At 62.1% G+C, this 19,395-nt stretch overlaps 1 protein-coding gene across 1 annotated transcript in view; it reads right to left on the minus strand.

The window, feature by feature from the left end:
* Positions 1–8,610: 8,610 nt before the first annotated feature.
* CARD11 (caspase recruitment domain family member 11) overlaps positions 8,611–19,395 on the minus strand; it is a 40,416-nt gene continuing 29,631 nt past the window's right edge. The window contains exons 13-25 of the mRNA XM_004617350.2: positions 19,031–19,131; positions 18,615–18,667; positions 16,807–16,939; positions 16,443–16,644; positions 16,212–16,338; positions 14,767–15,007; positions 13,841–13,937; positions 13,623–13,718; positions 12,869–13,004; positions 12,568–12,747; positions 10,710–10,834; positions 9,683–9,798; positions 8,611–9,094 (exon numbers count right to left, since the gene is read on the minus strand). Coding sequence (XP_004617407.2) covers positions 8,890–9,094; positions 9,683–9,798; positions 10,710–10,834; positions 12,568–12,747; positions 12,869–13,004; positions 13,623–13,718; positions 13,841–13,937; positions 14,767–15,007; positions 16,212–16,338; positions 16,443–16,644; positions 16,807–16,939; positions 18,615–18,667; positions 19,031–19,131 — 1,812 coding nt within the window. The 3' untranslated portion in view covers positions 8,611–8,889. The remainder of the gene's footprint in view (positions 9,095–9,682; positions 9,799–10,709; positions 10,835–12,567; positions 12,748–12,868; positions 13,005–13,622; positions 13,719–13,840; positions 13,938–14,766; positions 15,008–16,211; positions 16,339–16,442; positions 16,645–16,806; positions 16,940–18,614; positions 18,668–19,030; positions 19,132–19,395) is intronic.

Here is a 19,395-nt window from a genome sequence, read left to right on the forward strand (position 1 = left end):
CGTGCTCCTTCAGGAGGAGGGGATGGGGGGCAGGTGTCAGGCAAAGTTCCCAGGTCTGGGACTTCCCTGGGTGTGGGACGCCTCGGGCAGGCTCAGATAGCAGTGAGCCCCTCCGAAAGGGAGAAATGGGTGGATGACGAGAGAAATAGGGGGCAGCTGAGTGGGCAGGGGAGCTGCTTGATATACGCATGGAAGACTGATGGGCGGACGGTTGGGTGGATGCGTAGGAGAGTCGAGTGGATGGTGAGTTGGCGGTCGAGGGATGGGTGACTGAAAGGCTGGTGGGTAGATGGGTGCATGTGGGGCAGGGGGCAGAGTCCCCAGGGACCCGGGGGGCATTCTGGAGGTCCTTCTCTAGGATGGACCTGGTCTGCCCTTGGAGTAGAGGATTGTACCCCCGGGAGCTGTCAGCCATGCTGGCCAAGGCTCCGTTACCTCGCTACCTGACTTTCCTACCCAGTTAGCTCATTTCTGAGGAGGGTTCAGTCTGGGGACACAGGGCTCCTTGACCTTGGTCTTGTTGCTCCAGCCAGGGAGGGAACTGGAACAACAACGGGACCGGACAGGGGCACTGAAGTTCCCAGGTCATGGCACTTTCCCCGAATCCTCCCCGAGAAGCAGGCTGGGATGTGCTGCCTCTGGGGGAGGCTCCAGCAGCAGCGAGCCCCTCCTAAAGCCGTACAGGGGAACAGAGGGCGGGGCCACTGGACACAGGCTCGGCTCAGAAAAGCCTGTGAGTGACCTTGACTCTCCCACGGCTGTGGGGGCGTCCGTGTTCCGGAGACCCTGGCAGCCTGCTCGCAGGGGATGGGGGTTTGTGTCCCCGCCTGGTGGCAGGTCAGGGACTTCACCAGACACCAGGGCCGACGGGGCTGCGGGGGTCTGCAGTGGGGTACCCGCCATGCGAGTGACAGAGAAACCAGCCCGCCCATCTGGGGCTCATTCAATCCCTGAGAAAATCTTGTCAACAGAAATGCAAGTTTCCCGGGGTGAAGAGAGAGCGCAGGGCTGAGGGCATCAGCCTGGTTCAAACCCATGGTACCCCATGTGGTCCCCTGAACTCCTCCAGGAGTGATCCCTGAGCACAGAGCCAGGAGTCAGCCCTGAGCACCGCCGGGTGAGACCCAAATACCAAGGACAGAGTTTCCCTGAGAAGAAGGGAGCCGGCCTGAGGCTCGGGCCCAGCAGCCTCGCCCAGCCAGGCCAGAACAGTGGAGCCCATTGCATAGGACCATGACCCCTCTCTCTCCCCTCCCCTCAAGCCCCCTCTTGTTTTGGGGCCACACCCAAAAGAGTAAGCTTCAGGTTTGCTCCTGGCTCTGTGCTCAGGACTCGCTCTTGGCAGGGCTTGGGGGACCATATGGGGTGCTGAAGATCAAATCTGGGTCAGCTGAGTGCAAGGTGAGAGCCCTCCCTGCTGTCCTGGCACTCCGACCCCAAGACCACGGATCCCTTGACATAAGAGATGGCCTGGCCTCTGTAGGGGGTGCAGGGGTGTAGGAAGAGGGGCACCCTCCAGAACGCTGCCCAGCACGCCCCTCCTGCCTTTCCCTGAGAACCCTGATCTCCGAGGCAGGAGGGCAGACACCAGAGTAGCAGGCGGCACCTGTGCCAGAGGGCAGACAGAGCATGGGTGAAGGTGGAGGGGCCCGAGTGGGCCATGAGGTCTTAGCAGAACGCCACCCCCCACCCAGGCTGCTTCTCCACTGCAAACTTCAGGGAGCTTTTACTCTTTCTCTCCTGCACTGTCGGGGGGGGGGGGCATGAATGGGCGAGCGGCAGGTGGAGGAGGGAGGACAGGAGGCTGCTTCACTGCAGGGGAGTCTGGCTGGCCCGCCTGGCCGGAGCCCCACTGCAGGACTGGACATGCCCTCCCAGACCACCAGGTGGCGCTCACACCACACCAAGACCCAGCAAGGAGCCCCGAGTGTCCCTTAGTTTCTTCTGCAAAAGTCCTTTCCCTGAACACGGTCACCCGATGGGTTCTGGGGGCAGGACACCACGAATCTTTTTTGTGGGGGCAGAGAATTCACTCTACAACAGGGCCCAGAGCTGCAGTTCTGCTCCAAGACCAGATGACACCGGGCACGCCCACCCCTGAGAGGCTGGGGCAGGAGCTGCACTCAGGCCTCTCCTGTGCTGGGGGCCGTGTGTGCTGCATGGAGCACCCCCAGGGCAGGCGGGAGCATAGACTCACGATGGCCTGGCCTGCACGTTGTCCTGAGGGCAGTGCGGAGCTGCCAGGAGGCTCCTGAGGTCAGGCACGCCCCTGTGCAGGGACTTCAGGGTCTGAGCTGGGGTGCCAGAGGCCGTGGCTCCCGGCACCTGGGGGCAGTTTTGTCCAGGGGCCACTGCGGCTGACAGGAAGCTGGAGAGGGCAGGTAGGACACTGGCGGGATGAGGGATCCGCATCTCACTGAGACGGACCCAATGAAACGGTCCCCCAAATGCAGAAAGGCGGAAATCAATCAGCTTTACTGCGAGCGGGTGGCAGGGAGTTAATTAGGAGCTCAGGGAAATGCATTTCAACTCTCAGAGACGCGCCTGGCCCGGCAGGAGTGTTCTGGGGAGGCCGGGGCTCCCCTCTCTCTGGAAGGACTGGCTGTAGGAGAAGGACACTGGCTGGAGGAGGTGCGGTGGGGTGAGAGTGAGAGACTCCAGGCCACGGGGAGCTGGGCCTACCCCCCAACCTCCATGCCCCTCGGTGCCCCGCCCCTGCCATTGGTGCTCCACCCTTCACCCTATCTACCCCCACCTCCTGCTGCTGAGTCAGCAGTCCCTGGGCCAGGGTCAACGCAGGAGATCCCCCACCCCCCAGCAGCTCTGCTCCGAGAGGCCGGTTGGTGCCCCTGATGGCTACAGTGTCCAGGCTGGTCTGCAGAGACAGCTGCAGTGTGGACCTCAGGGCAGAGGCTGGGCTTGCAGTCCTGCCCACACCAGCTCGGCTACAAGGCCCTGCTTGCCACCCTGACCTCAACACCCCAAACCTCAGGCAGGCATGTGCCATGGACGCACCATAGTCAGCATGTAATCATACTGTATACACGCTCGGTCCACAGATGCACTGCAGGCATGAAGGCACACACATAGTGCACACATGTGAACATACATGCATCGATGCTCCTTCAGGCACACAAGGCTTTCTGCATGCACATGAACTCATGTGCACAGATGCTTCTGCAGGCACACACAGACTCCCAGGACACATATGAACACATGTGCACAGATGCTCTTGTGGGCACCTGAGTAGCACCAGTTACTCAGGCACACACATGAACATGTGTGCACAGATGCTCCTGTGGGCACTGGGTACTCGGGCACACACATGAACACACGTGCACAGGTGCTCCTGTGGGCACTGGGTACTCGGGCACACACATGAACACACGTGCACAGGTGCTCCTGCAGGCACTGGGTACTTGAGCACACTTGCAGGCTGCCCTGTGCTCACACTTGAATGTTCCCACACAGTGACACACACTGGTGCTCACTCACGGCTTCCATCGGTCCTAGTCCTTGGTGGCTGTGCCTACCTGGCTCTGGGGGCCCCATGCTGGGACCACCCAAGGTCACTCAATGGGCCAGAGGGCAGAAACACCTGGGACCCCAAGTCTCATCAGCGTCTCCTGCTGCCTTAAAGGTCCGCCTCTTCCACCTGAGGCCGGCCAAGAAAGTCGGAGCTCAGGGGGCCTGTTTTGGGGTCCCAGCAGGGTGGGGGGCAGCCACCGCCGCCCTCGTCCCAGAGCCTGGAACCAGCACTCAGAGGGGTATTGAAGCTTCTGGACCCGCCAGATGCCCTGCAGGGAGGGGCCTGGAGAGGTGTTATCTGGTTTTCAGGAGAGTTTTGTGCTCACGGACACACCCATGTTTGCCCATGGCGGGGCAGTGGCTCTCTCCCTGCCTCCTACCTGTGGGCACTGGGCCTGTGTCCTGGGTCCCTCTCCCCACCTTCACTTCCATCCTGCAGGCACCGGGCCTGTGCCCTCACTCCTCTACAGGTTCTGTACCCTCCATCTGTTCCATGACACGCTGAGCTGCTCCCTTTGCGCTGATTCGGGGTCTCTGGGTGCTGTGAGCACCTGAGAACTGCGTGAGGGTGGATGAGGGTGTGCTGGGCGAGGTTTCCCAGCCTGGGCAGGCCTGGAACCCGCGTGGACCACACATCTCAGGGGTCTTGACTTGCCCACAGGGGCACAAAGAGGACATGGGCGGGGTCCAGCCCGTGTGGGCCTTTCCCTGGCTGTCAGCGTTGGCGAGCGTGCCTCGAAGAGTAATGTGGCCTGGTCCCCCCACAGTCGTAACTCAGGCCGCGGCTGCCGGCTCCATAAATTCCGCAGAAAGTGCAGTTCCAGCAGTTTGCGAACAAAAGCGGGGGAGGCTGGTGACTTACGGCCGGGGCGCCCCGCATTGTGCACGCGAGCCAGAGATTGATTGCTCGCGGCTTAATGAAATTGAATTTTAATTTACATCCCGGCTGGTGACAGGGGGCGGGGCCGGGCCTGGTCCAAGGGCGCCGTCTCTGATGAGGGGCTCCTTCCAGGGAGCAGGAGCCCTTGGCTAGCCCCCTGAGGAGGATGGGCAGCCCAGGGTGAATCTGCTCTCCAAAGACTCAGGGGAGGGTCCGTCCCGGGGGCTGTGGGCAGGTCAGCTGGCAGGATACGGCTCCAGGTCCTGGGACTGTGGGCAGTGCTCGGAGGGGCCTCAGCAGGCCAGGCTGCAGCACCCAAGTCTCTGCCTCCTCCCCTCGGGCCCTACTGGGTTCCTCGTGGTCACTGTGGCCTGGGTGGGGCCTCAGCCGTAGACTCTGTGTCCTATGGTAGCCAGATCCCGGGGGTCTGTGGCCTCCCTGGGCCCCCTGCCTTCTAGCTGCCAGGCCCCCGCCTCCAGCTTTCAGGCCAGCCCAGCTCCCACCCTAGGGGGCTGCAGCAAGGGTGGGGTGTGGGCACCAGCCCGCAGCTGCACTGGGTGTTTCTCATGGCGCTCAGTCTAGGAGCACCGAAAGCTCCGTGGCCAGTGGGGGCGGGAGTGGACCCCACCCCTGCTGCTGTCTTGGCTGCAGTTAGAACCCAGACCCAGAGAGAGTCAGCAATGGCCCAGGGCCACACGGCAAGGGAGGGGGTGACGTGAGAGCCATCGGGTCACCAGGGGTGGGTGAGCTGGGCCCAGGGGGCTGAGGGTGAGGGGCAGGAAGACGGAGGAGCGTGTTCCTGGTCCCGAGACAGGAGGCCACGTGCCCTGACCCCCCCTTTTTTCCCCCCCACACCGAGGTCATCCCCAGCCTCACCCTATAGGGTGGGGGGACAGGCCCTGGCTGGGTGCAGCCCCCACAGCCCCATCCCTGCCTGGCTGAAAGCTCACCTTGAACGCCCACCCTCACCTGGTTAATCAAGGTGCCTGATTCCAACACAAGCTGATTAAAAAAGGCAAATCAGCTGCACGGTGATACAGGCCCTCAGCTTCGCTCTCCCAAAATAGACAAGATCAAGATTGCAGAATACGCATTCCAACACGCTTTATGTCTCTCGATGTACGTCAGATAGAGCACACATCCGTGTATATGCTTGTGTGTGTATGTGTGTATACTTGTGTGTGTACTTGTGTGTGTGCACATATGTATGCATGGGTGGTACATGTGGGGGCATGTATACATGCATGTGTGCATGAGTGTGCGTGTGTGTGCATGTTGATCCATCTCTGCTAGAGATCTTAGCATACACTTGCGTCTGGGCCACACCTGGCGCTCCTCAGGGCTGACTCCTGGCTCTGTGCTCAGGGATCACATCTGGTGGGCTTGGGGAACCATATGGGGTACAGGGACCAAGCCCCGGCTGGTGTAGCTGTGTGACTCACACCTGTGTCTGCAATGTGGGCTCGATGCGTGCCTGGGCAGCCAGGGGCCAGCTCTGTGCATGGCCCTCAGTGCTGGGAGGGGTGCCCTGCTGACTTTCTCTTGCACAGGCTCTGTGGGACTCTCCTTTAGCCCCCGAGGGGGCAGAAGACACCAAACAACCTGTGGTGGGGTCTGTGGGCTCAGGGAAGGGACTCAGCAGTGCCCCCTCCCATGGCCCAGCCCTGCATTCTCGAGTGACCGGGAGGCACATCTGCCCTGGCAGTGAAGGCAGAATCCGGGGACAGTGACGAAGATCAGAAAGCACAGTCCCGCACCGCCCCCCCCCTCCCCCACTGTGCTGCCAGGCTCGGAACTGTGTTCGGGTAGATCTGGGAGCTGAGTGGGGCTGGGGGCAGGCGGGGCTCAGAGCCTGGAGGGAAGATGCTGCCAGGGACAGAGCGAGGGATGCGGGGGATGTGACTGTGACTAAGGGCCCGTACACTTGTACCCGCCTACAAGTCACACCCAAACACATGTGCATGTGTGCACAACCCATTGTACCTGTCCACAATTCCCACAGACTGCCTAAGCACAAGCTCACACGTGTGCGCACATGCATGCATACCTGCACAAGTGTGCACACGCATGTACACCCCCACATGCACACATACCTGCACACATGTGCCACATGCATACATGTGCAGGCACCTGCACACCTGTGCACACATGCACCTGCACACATTCACATGCCCACACCTGTGCACACATATGTGCACAAATATTCACATGCACACACTCCCTCTCACCTGTGTACCATACTCAGATTCCCTGCATGTGCCTTCAGATATGTAAAGGCATAAAACAAAACATTCCATCATGAAACACAAAGATAGGAATATGCATCCCAAATACACACGTGAACATGCTCAACCATAAAGTGCACACATATTCACATGTGTGTGCACACAGGCGCAAGCCTTGGAGCCCTCCCAACACTAGAGGGCACTGGAAGTCTTCCTCAGCTCAGAGCAGCGCTTGCACACACCACACACACACACACACACACACACACACACACACACACACACACACACACACGCCTGTGGAGCACAAATCAGAAGAAAGGGAGAGAAGAAAATTCCTTGAAAAATACAGCAGTTGATGGTAATTCAGCCCAACGAGGGCCATGAATCCTGGGGGCCGATAATAACGATGATCGGCAGGAAAGGAAGGTGCCAGATCAGCGGGAGAGGGTAGCAGCCCCGGATCGGTGGGCCGCACTGAGACTGCTCCCAGCCACTGCCCACCCGGGGCCCCTCTCAGCCGAGCTGCCTACAGCCCCTCTGTCAGAGCCACCCAGCGTTGCCGTGTAGGGCAGTGGAAGGTGAAGCAAAAACCAGTGTTTCTGAAGATAAGCCCTGGTCTCAGGTGGCCACCCGGCCACCCGTGCGCTGTGGTCTCCGGGACCAAGCCCAGCTGCGGGTCCTCCCCGCCCGCTCCCTGTCCTTCCAGGCTTCAGTGTGGGCCGGAGTGTGACACTGGCAGGGCTTCAGGGGTCTGCACCCTTCACTTCTGGGGCCCCACAGCCTGCCTCCTTCCAGCCCACAGCCAGACACGCCCCTTGGGGGCCACTCACCCTGAGACAACCTGGCACCAGGTGGGCCAGAACTGCTGGGGGAGGGGCTGGAGCTCCGGGAGGCATTTCCGGCTCCGGGTTCAGTTTCCAGACTGGCTCTTACCGCAGGGAGGGAGGTGGCAGAGCCAACCCCTCATTTGCACGACCACAGGGTCTCAGGCACCCCCGAAAGCCCCCCATGCACCGCTGCCTCGAGCTCTGCCTGCCCGAGGCTCACCTGCACTTCCGGCACTGCGCATGTAGGGGTCAGGCCAAGGCCTGGGCAGCCCCACGAGAGACCAGTGCAGATGGCTGCAGCCGTCCCCAGTTCCGGCATGGGGCCACCCTCCCTCCAGAGCCTCCCTCCCCCACCCCCACTCTCCTGGACTGGCTCCCAGCCTGACCTCTGCCCCCTGAGCTGCCGATGGGCCTGGCTGGGTGCCGGGTGACCCAGACCCACGGCCCCCCAGCCTCAGCCTCCCCACTGATGAGATGGGTGATGGCAACTGCCCCTGTGGCAAGCTCCCTGGGCCTCGGTGGCACTAGAGGTTCCCCCAGGTGGGGGGTGGGCATGCTGTCAGTGGGCGCTGCCTGGTTAGTGCCTGTCCAGCACCTGCCCTTGCTCTCTTGATGCAGGGGCCTGTGAAGGGCAGCCTGGGGGCTGCAGTGGTCAACTGGGCGGGCCGACACACATCCTTCAACTGACCGGCAGGAGGGAGGACCCCACCCCAGCTCCCAAGGGACCCCAGCACTCAAGTGCTTCAGATTGGGGGCTGAAAGAGGGGGGGGGACCTGCCTGTCTGCCCATCCTCACATAGCACAGCCTCAGGGCCATGCTCAGATGCCCCTGAGGCCTGTTGTGGCCAGTCCTGTTCCTATGACAGTACCCTACGGTGATGACCAGGCCCAGAATTGGTGGGGGAGGTGGGAGGAAGGGACCAGACATAGGCCCTTCTGGCCCCGGGCACCAGCTTGTGTGGGTGTGATGCATGGCGCTCTGGCAGCTATATTGTACTTGTGAGGCGAGCAGCCAGCCTTTCTCCTGAGCCATGGGCTAAGTGCCAGCTGCCTCCTTTAGCTGGACTGTGTGTCCACCTGGGGGCTGTGGTTCCCACCTGTCCCTGTGGTTCTTAGCAGAGGACTGAGTGTATAGGAAGGTCAGAAACAAGGACACGGAGATGTTTTAATGCAACATTAAGATGAGAGCGGTACCCTCCCACCTGCTGGGGGCACCTGGCCTGAGGGCCTCACAGGGAGCTCTGCATGATGCACCCCTGCTGCTGGGCTCTGCTGGGCTGCGTGGGCTGGGCGGCCACACCACAGTTCTGTATGGGTTTGCGTCCTGCGTGGCCCCTCCCGCTCCTTGCAGACACCAGGCCAGCCCCAGGGAGCTCCTGTGAGTGTCCCCACGCTGCCCCCACTTCCCCTGGGTCCACAGGGCGCCTCACAGCTGGTCCTCGTCCACCCAGACCGTCTTGCGCTGCTCCTCGGTGATCTTGTCCTTGAGGACACGCAGCAGCTCGTCCACACTGCTCCACGCGTCCGGCTCCACCGTGGCGTAGAGGCACGGCAGCGACTCCAGCTCCTTCTCCTTCCGCCGGCACACACGCAGGAACTCGTCCTCTGTGTCCAGCCGGGGCAGCAGTTTCCTGTGGGCACAGGGCACGCTGGCCACGGCGGGCCCTCCCCACCCTGCCTCATGCTGGCCTTCCAGCTCCATATGCAACGCCCCGGGCTGGGGCACAGCTGTCCCTCTTGCCCGCTGCCAAAACCTGCCCAGCATTCCCTGGTCTGGCTGCCCCCACCCCACACCGTGCAGGCCCCCGCTGTCACCCCTCCAGCACGGGTGGAGGACCAAATGTCCTCCAGCCCGCCCCTTGTATATCCTGGTCCGGCGCCACCACTGCACTGCATGGCCCCCAGCTGCGTCCTGGCCCTGCTCCCCGGCAAATCCCCTCAGCAAGTCCGCCCAGCCCCATCCCACGATCCCCAGCCCCGCCCCCAGCATAGAACAGCCCCGCCCCAGCCTCACCCAACTGTCCCCCAGTCCTGCCCCGCCCCCACAACCAGCCCCGCCCCCACCGGCCCCGCCCCCACCAGCCCCGCCCCCACACGTCCCCAGCCTGGGCCCCTGTTCCTGCTGCTCTCCGGGTTGAGGGCTGCGTCCTCCCGGAGGTGTCTGGCTCTCAGTGGCTCCTGAGGGATCTGGGTGCCCACAGGCGGGTGGGGAGCCCTACCTGAACCTCTTGATGTTCTTCTCGGCCACGCGGATGAAGAGCACGATGGGGTAGATCCCCGCCTTGATGAGGTCCCTGCAGCAGCCCAGCCCGGCCTCCAGCAGGCAGTGTTTGTTCTGCGGGGTCACAGCAAGTCAGGGCTGCCGCCCGCTTGGGCCAGCCCTGCATGGAGCCCCACCCCGCAGGACTCAGAGACGGCTGGAACCGGGGGCTGCCCACTGTGCCACAACGCGGCTGGTCAGAGGAGAAGGCCCTGAGGCCAGTGTGTGCCGGGCGGTTCTAGGCTTTGCACAGGACTAGGCAGAGGTGCCAGGCCCTGGTCCCTCTGGCGTCAGTGCTGCCCCGTCCAGCCGCAGCCAGACATTTTCCAGCCTGGCTGGTGCCACCCTTTCAGCCCCCACCTCTGTGCTGTGTAAGCTACGACTTTTGCTCCGGCTCCTGGAGCTTACAAACGTCCCCCGCCTCAACACGGTCAGCGATAGCATGGGGGCCTGGCCGCTGGCTCTGGGCAGGCATGTCCCTCAAATGGCTAGAGCTTTCTGCCGGGCCTCTGACCAGGCCACCTCCTGACCACAGAGAAGCCCCACCCCAGCTGTGCTTCTGCCAGGAAAACCGGGCAGAGGGGCGGGCCCAGGGAGTCACATAGCTGGGTGTGGACACTATTCCCCAGGTGCCCTCAGCTGTCACGGGCAGGACGACATCACCCATTTCTCCCCTGTCTCATGCCCAGCCTGGCTCGAGGGTGTTATCCCTGCCCCGTTATCACAGATACACATAGGCCCCGAGACACCCAGAGCTGCCAAGGGGCGAGGGGCAGCCATTGGGGGCAGTGACCGGGCTATGGAGGGGACACGGGAACCCGAGTGGTTGAGTGGGGCCTTCGCAGGAGGGGGCGAGGGGCCTCACCAGGGCTGCCAGTGGCCTTGCCTAGGTGGCCCCCTGCCGCCCCACTGTGGCCCCCACTGTGTCCTGCCACCACCATGGCCCCACCCCTACCACTGCCTGCAGTGTCCCGCCCCGGCCTCACCTTGGCGGCCACGGCCTCAACGTTAGCCGGCATGATGCACTCAAAGGTGTTGGGGTTCTTCTCCCGGGAGTAGATGACGGGCCCCAGCCTCTGCTTCCTGAGGTACTCCTCCCTCGTGACCACGTCTGCACACAGGCAGGGCCCAGTGGCTCGCGCCGCCTCTCGGGGCTTGGCCTGCTCCTTCAGGGGCACTTAGGAGCAAGAGCTCCACCTCGGAACCCTCTGGTTATGCTGGGTGACTTTCACCCCTTCCACAGAAGCCAGACTCCCTGCGGGTGGGGCCTCCTCAGACAGCCCCTAAGCAGGGGGGCAGAACTCGGGCTCGACTACAGCTCTGTGAGTTCTCAGGTGCAGCACAGGAGGCAAAAACTGCCAACCACGAAGCATTTCCTGTCCTCTTCTACGCACCCACACATACATTCATCCCTGGATCCATTCAGCCCCCCTCCACCCACCCACCCATCCACTCATCCACCTACCCATCCATCCATCCATCCATCCATCCATCCATCCATCCATCCATCCATCCATCCAACCACCTATCCATCCACCACACATCCACCCTCCATCCACCCATTCACCACCAATCCACTCATCAAACCACCCATCCACCCACCCATCCATCTATCTACCCACACATCCACCCTCCATCCATCCACCACATATCCACCCATCTATCCATCCACCCACCCATCCACCCATCCACCTACCCATCCATCCATCTACCCACCACACATCTACCCACCCACCCATCCATCCACCCACCCATCCACCCACCACATACCCACCCATCCATCCACCCACCCAACTATCCATCCATCCACCTATCCACCCACCCACCCACCCACCCATCTATCCACCATCCATCCATTCACCCACCCACCCCAACTATCCATCCATCCATCCATCCACCCACCCATGCATGCATGCATGCATGCATGCATCCATCCATCCATCCATTCATCCATCCATTCATCCATCCATGCACTTGTCTGTCCACCTGTCCATCTGTCTGTCCACCCATCCATCCATCCATCCATCCATCCATCCATCCATCCATCCATCCATCCATCCATCTGCCCACCCATCCATTTACCCACCCACCCATCAATCCATCCATCCATCCATTCATCCCCCCACCTACCCATTCATCCACCCACCCACCATGCACCTGTCTGTCTGTCCACTCAGCCACCCATCTGTCCATCCATTCCCCCATCCATGCAATCATCCATCCACATATAAAACACATAATGTACACATACTCACACACACACTCATACACACACCCACATGCTCCTTCACATGCACACTCACAGCCAGCAACTGACGTACACATCAGATGTACATATCCTGTCTGATGCATGCATGTGAGCCCCTAGAGGGGCGACACCCACAGGACAGAGGCCAGAGGGAGAGGGACGGGTGCTTGGGTGGGAGGTGGGGTGTTCCAGATAAGGATTGGCCCACCGCCTGCCTGTGGCCAGGACTGGGTGCAGGGAGGCCCCAGTGAGGGGTCCGGCTGGCATTCCCTCACTGGTGTCCTGGCTGACTCTATGAGCATGCCACAGACCATCCCCCAAAGCACCCTGATCTGGGGGGCTGTGGCTGCAGATGGGGGAAGGGAGAGGGGCAGGTGTAGGGTGAGGAGGGGGTGTGAGAGGGGAGGGGCAGGGAGGAGGGGGAGGAGGTGGTGGGAGGGAGAAGAGGGAGACGAAGGAGGGGTGGGAAGAGGGGGTAGGATGGAGAAGAGGGAGAGGGAGGAGGGGGGAGGAGGGGCAGGGAGGAGAGGAAGGAGGGGGGAAGGGAGGGGGGAAGGGAGAGAGGAGGGGCGGCAAGGGCGGGGAGGCGGGCGCACCTGGCTTGCACATGGTGAGCTCCATGGCGCCCGCCGAGTTGAGCAGCCGCTGCACCAGCGCCCGGGCCAGCACGCTGGGCACGAAGAGCACGGGCCGGCGATGCTCACAGTAGACGGGGCGCACCAGGCTGTAGGGGACCAGGCTGAGGGTCCTGCCCAGCTCGCTCTCGGGCTCTGGCTCTGGGGCGACAGGGGGCCGTGGGGGCCGTCAGCCCTGGCCGGAGGAGGCCCAGGCCAGGAGGCACCTCGGGGCAGGTCCGCTGGGAAACATGCGCAGCCAGGCCGGGCGGGGTCCCCTCACCTTCTGGCCGCTCGGCCGGGCCCCGGGGGGCGTCCAGCGAGGCCCGGGCCTTGCTGCCCAGAGGGCCCCCCGAGACGATGCGGACGCGCTCGCTGCTGTTCATGCGCTTGTACTTGTTCTCGGACCTGCTGACGAACTGGGGCGGTGGGGCACGGGCTGGGGTCTCTCCTGCCCAAGCCGAGACCCCCAGCCTTCCCGCCCGCCCGGGCTCACGTGGCACATTTCTTGGGTCCCTGATGTCTATCAGGGACTGGGGGCAGCCCAGGAGTGCCCGGTGGGGCCCCACATGCTGGAACCACAAAACCTGCCCTTCCTCCGGTCTCCCTCAGGCCGAGAGACGAGACAAACCAAGCCTCTCGGGATGAGCCCCAGGAGGCGTCTTGCCTGAGCACCCACGGGCCCCTTCCTCCCAGCCAGGCGCCCTGAGGAAGCTCAGGCCTGGGCTACGCTGACCGGCGCACCTGGAGTAGTTCCCTCTCCTGATAACACTGTCTGATTTAAGAAAAATAATGTCTCTAAGCAAGTTGCCAAGGTTTCCTTTCTCTGTGGGGAGTAGGGGCGTGGCCAGGGGAGCTCTGTGCCCCTGTTACAGGGGGCCAGCTGAGGGGGCACCGCCTCTCCAGCTCCAGAGAATTTTGCACTCACAGGTTTTCTCAAATCTCCTATAAAAATGAGATTTGCTTTGAAGAGGGGCAGAGGGCAGGGGTGGGCTGTGCGATGGGCACAGCCTCCTGCTGCCGCCGCGAGGAGGTACCTGCAGGAGCTGACCGAACAGGAAGCTCGCTCTTGAGAGGCGGGGGCTGACGCGGGGGTCCGAGGCCGACTGCAGGTCTTCCGGCTGTAGGGTGTTCTGTGGGGCCGGGGAGGGGACTGAGGACCAGACAGAGCCGGGCCCGAGACTTGGGAGGGAGCCGCTCGCGCTGGGCGGGGGTCGGCAGCAGTCCAGGGTCAGTGGGGGATCCCGGCACCTACCCGCAGGGTCCGCAGTGTGTGGTGGGCGGGCTCGGCGTCCTCCCGGCTGCCCCTCTGCACCAGGCGCTGCAGCTTTACCAGGAGCAGCTGCTGGGCCCTGTGTGGGCAGGAGAAGCCTCAGGGGCCACGCATGCACGTGTGCACACGTGGAGTGTGCATTTGCATGCGTGTGTGCATGTGTGTGCACATGTGGAGTGTGCGTTTGTGTGTGTGCATATGCACATGTGACGTGTGCATTTGTGTGTGCGTGTATGTGTGCACATGTGGCGTGTGCAATTGTGTGTGCACATGTGGTCATGTGGTCATGTGGCATGTGCATGTGCACATGTGGCACGTGCATTTTTGTGTGTGGGTGCATGCATGTGTGCACATGTGGCATGTGCATTTGCGTGCATGGGTGTGTGCACGTGTGCACATGTGGCATGTGCATTTGCATGTGTGGTGTGTGCACATGTGCACATGTGGCGTGTGCACATGTGGTGTGTGTTTGTGTGCATGCGTTTGTGTGCATGTCCACATGTGGCATGTGCATCTGTGTGCATGGGTGTGTACCTGTGCACATGTGGCATGTGCATTTGCATGTGTGGGTGTGTGCACATGTGGTATGTGTGTGCACATGCGGCATGTACATGTACACATGTGACATATGTGTTTGCGTGCGTGGGTGTGTGTGCATGTGCGTGGGCTCATCGTGGAGGCCTGAGGCCCTGACCAGGCACAGGGATGGAGCCCACAGGGCATGCCCTGGCGTACTTGGCAGGATACCCTGTGCTTTGCTCGGTCAGTGACCATCAGGAAAGCACTAACTGGCCATACGTGTGGCCTTCAGGAACTCAGCTGTCGGCAAGGCCCTGGGACAGTGTCTGGGGCGGGCACGGCCTCTCTGCAGCTTTGTGTGGTGCCCACCCTTGCTCCCGGCCCCTCACCGGCTGTAGCTGGGGATAGTGCCCACATCCAGATCTTGGTCGGTGAAGGGGTCCACGCGGGCACACAGCCACTCGTGCCTGTCCTGGTACATGGTGTCCCGCACGTGGACGACGTCATCGCACCTGAGGGACAGGGTGCAGGCGTCCAGCTGGCTGGAGATGCTCAGGTTTAGCCGGATGTAGAAGGAGTCCCCGGACGAGATCACGCCATCCTCCATGTCTCTCAGCAGCTTCCGGTACCCTGGGGAGAGCCGCAGGGTGAGGCCGCCATAGGGGGTGGTGCACACGCCCCCGCTGAGGCACTTGTGAGTCCCGCTTGTGAGGAGGTGCCCAGGGCTCTGCTCCTCTGGGCCCCGCCGGACAAGAGCAGGGGCCTGCAAACCAGCAGCCTTGTAACTGCACCAGTGAGGTCCCCGTCCTATCACTGAGGGTCCCCAATTTCTCTCCGCATCACCGAGGGCCCCCTTCCTTCCCTGGCTGCCTCCGTGGGAACGCTCTCAGAAGAGGCAGAAGCGGCAGGCTGGGGTGAAGCTCACAGTGTTCAGCCCCGTCCGTGGATGCCTGTGGTCACGGCACTTGGGGAGGGCGCGGGCACGAGCCCCAAACACAAATGCAGCAAAGTCCTGAGTGTGTGACCCAGACGGAACCTCTGATCAGTACCCAGGCTGTGCCACGTGCTCTGCAGATTCGATGCCAGGCATGCCCAGGACACAGGAGCCAGCGACTGTCCAAGCACCATGCCTGGAAAATGGGTTCTGCCCCCTTGGGCAGTGCCATGGGGACTCTTCCTATGCGGCCCACCCACACCCCCTGCTCTGGGCTGGCACAGCCGCTGCCCAGCCCTGGGTACTACCTGGGGTCCTCTGCACGGACCAGTGGGCAGGGCCCTGTCCAGAGAGTTCCTGCTGGCCAAGACACCAGCAGGGTATGGCAGGAGGTGGGATTGGGTATGGGGACATCATTATCCCCTTCGGTGACCAGGCTTTGCCAGGAGGACGTCTGCAGCGGCTCTGCTGGACACGCACAACCCCCGTGGTTAGAAACGCGTGGCAGATGCAGTGCGGCCCTGGCGGGGGTCTTGGGGACGCGGGGGCTCAGCGGCAGATGGAGAGGCATGCACACCCCAGCTCGGGGTCCTAGAGCAGAGGCCTGGCCCAGGCTTGGCTTGCTGACCCACAGCGGCCTGAGGAGCCACCCAGGGCTGTGGCCAAACAGGGGTGGACTCAGCTGGGTGGCAGGCGGGGGCGTGGCGCTGCCTCCCTGCCCCGTCCTGCCATCAGCTCCACTGGCCGAGTGGCAGCTGTGTCCACTGCGTACGCCCTCCCGGCAGGTGCTGGACACCCGCCATGCTCCCTGTGGGCACCCGACCCTGACTGCCCCGCCCCCCGCAGGCTGCCCCCACCTGCCCTGCCCCCGCCTGCCCGTCCCCATCCGGCTGCCCTCACCTTCGTGGTTAACCTTGTAGTGCAGCGTGACAGGGCCACTGCACCTCTGCAGGGTCCAGTGTGCCTCCTCCTTCGTGCACGAGTCCATGGGGACGTTCTGCTTCTCGCCCCTGATGCAGCCCTCCAGCTAGACGTGGAGACACTTCCTGCTGGGCTCCGTGTGCTCACGGGCCCCTGGGAAACCGCCGCTCCGCCCCGGGGGCCCCAGCCCCCGCCTGCCCAGCCCCTCACCAGCAGTAGCTGGTGGCCCTCGTGGAGGCCAGCCTTCTCCGCCTGCGAGCCCGGCTTGACCGTGTGGACAAAGCTGCCGCGTGCGTTGCCCCCCAGCAGGGAGAGCTGGGAGGTGAGGCCGTCCCCGCTCAGCGTGGCCCACTGCACGGTGGGCCCGGGGCCCCGCACCTGCGCTGCCGAGGTCACGGAGGGCCGGAAGGGTCTGCGTGGGGGAGGGGCAGCACTCAGGCACTGCCTGGGCTGTCCCCCACCCCAGCAGGACCCTGGCCCTCAGTCTTGGTCCCCAGCTCAGCCGAAGCAGCCATCTGTCACTCTGGTCGCTGGGTCCCTGCCCTGGCCCTAGAGCGGGAGGTGCCTCCTGTACCTTTCCAGGGAGAACTTCCTGAACATCAGGTGGACCTGCTCCAGGTCATAGGCGTCCAGGCCCTCCGACTGGTGGGAGGAGGAGGAGGAGTGGACAGACGGGGGTCCGAAGGAGGAGAGCTCGTGGCTGTCATCTGCACAGGGTGGGGTGCATGAGGGGCGGATGCTCTGACCAAGACTCTATGCCCCGCCCCCAGGCCCCTGGGGAGACACTGACTTCTGGTTGCCCACCCATGCCTCCAGGAGACCCCTCAGGAAAGGCCGGGCTTCTCACTCTCCCTACCCGAAAACATGCATACATATATGAATATGTGTGCGTGTGAGTATATGTGTACTTAAGCACATGTGTGACATGCATGTGTGTGCATGCTTGTGCATATGTGCTCACGTTTGTGTGTGCAGATGTGTTCATATGCATGCATGTACATGTGTGAGCATGCAGGCCCACACATATGTGCATGTTTGTGTGAGTGTATGTGTGCACGTGTCATGTGTGTATGTACACATGTACATGTGTGAGTGTGCATGTGTATGAGTATGTACATGTATATGAGATGAGTGTGTGCATGTATATATGCTTGCATGTACATGTGTATGACAGTGTGTGTGTGCATGTGCATATGTATGCTCCTGTGTGTTTGACCATGCATGTATGTGGGGATGTGCGTGCATGTGAGTGTGCCTGCATGTGCATGTGCGTGACTGTACATGTGTGTGCATGCGCATATGTGTGCTCTTGTGTATGTGTGTGTGAGATCATGCATGTCTGTTTTTTCCAGTGTGTTTCTAGCTCTGTATCGGGGCCCAAAGGGTCTGTTTTCTCATTGGGGGCTTTGCAGGCCTCCCAGCAGTAAGGGGGCCTGGTGGGGTGGAAGAGCAGAGTCCAGAGCCTGTGAAGCCCCTCGTGCCTGTGCCCGGGAGACGCCCACCCATGCCGCAGCCGGGGCGCAGACTCTGCAGAGCCTGTTTGGGGCTGATAACAAAGGCTCCAGTGCACGAGGAATTTATCCCGACACTGCAAAAACGCTTTGGCCGGCTGCCCGGAACTCTCTTCCTGGCTCTCTCCTTTCCAAAACTCTTTCAATTCTTCTCATTACCGCCTCTATTAGGTGCTAACCTCTCTTTAACACTTGATAGCTTCTGATGGTCCCCAATTAGGGAAGGCCACTAATCTCGCCTTTGCTCCTCTGCAGCCGCTGGCAGCCGGAGGCGTGGCTGGTGCCTGTCTCCAGGGTCTGAGCCCTGCAGGGCCCTGGGACACCACTGTTGACCCATGACACATGGACCACCTCCTGAGGGCCCTTGCACCCCGTCCTGCCCCACCCAATGCCCCTCGGGCCTGGCTGCCCCAGCCTCCAGGACACGGGCCAGGCCTGGCACACCCAGCACAGGCTTGCCCTGGGCTGAGCTTCGATGCCAGCTCTGGGCACGGAATGGTCTGTGCCCAGGGCACCTCCTGCATGCTTGGCTCTGACCACCACGCTCACCTGCCTCACACCTCCCATGTTAGGGTCTGAACTGCACCCCAGTCTCCTCCATACTCAACCCTTCCCGTCCCCTTGCCCCTCTGGCCACTCTGCCCTCCAGCTGCAACCCTGCAAGGCCAGCCAGGGCCTTTCCGAGAGCACCAGGGCTCATCAGCACCCGAGGGGGCTCCTGCCCTCAGAGGCCCAGCTCACCCAGCTCCGCACCAGCCCGCCCTTGAGACAGAGCCAATACCAGCACCGCCCAGTGGCTGTGGCGCCAGTGGGGACCTGCTCTGCACAACTGTCCCTGCCACCCCCTCCCCCCGCTCCACTGGCCACCTACCATCGAGGTCCAGGGCCTCAAACCCGCCGCTGTCATTGTCCTCCTCCATTGTGCTGCAAGACACGGGGTCGGGGCCTGTGTACACATGTGTGCACGGTGCGGCATGTACACACGTGCAAGGTGGGGCCCATGTACACACATCAGTTTCCATCAGGCTGGGTGGAGGTGAGGTAGTGGGGCTGAGGGCGGGAGCGATGCAGGGGACCAAGGTTGTCACCTGCCCCTCCCCTCACTCGTCCTCACCCCACACTGGGGTCGGACGAAAGGGGCCACAGACCGTGGGGCGCTAGGGCCTGGGGCCTCGGAGGCTCAAGTGTCCTTAGGGAGCAGAGGAGCCGAGGAGCTGCCCCCAGTGGACACAGAGAGGCCCCTGCGCCACCACCTGGAGGTTGGCAAATGTCGGCAGGGAGACCCACCTGCGCTGAGGGGCGTCCTCCTTGCACCTCCTGACGATAGAGTCGTTCCCTGGGGGCTCAGCAGTGATGGACATGATGCTGGAGCGGCTCCGGTGCGGTGGCTGCAAGTGAGCGAGTGAACCCTGCATGGTTCAGTGTGGGCCACTCTGCACCCCACGTGCAAACACACAAACACATGCATGAACACACATGTGCACATGATACACACATGCATACAAACATACACATGCATATGCACATAAGGCACACACCTGAACAGGTGCACACATGAACACATAACACATGCATGCACATGAACACATGTGAACATACACACATGTGCATACATGAACACACATGAATTTACACACATACAGCACACCTAC

The sequence above is a fragment of the Sorex araneus genome, chromosome 4 (assembly GCF_027595985.1).
Source record: "Sorex araneus isolate mSorAra2 chromosome 4, mSorAra2.pri, whole genome shotgun sequence".
In the NCBI taxonomy this organism is placed as follows: Eukaryota; Metazoa; Chordata; class Mammalia; order Eulipotyphla; family Soricidae; genus Sorex; species Sorex araneus.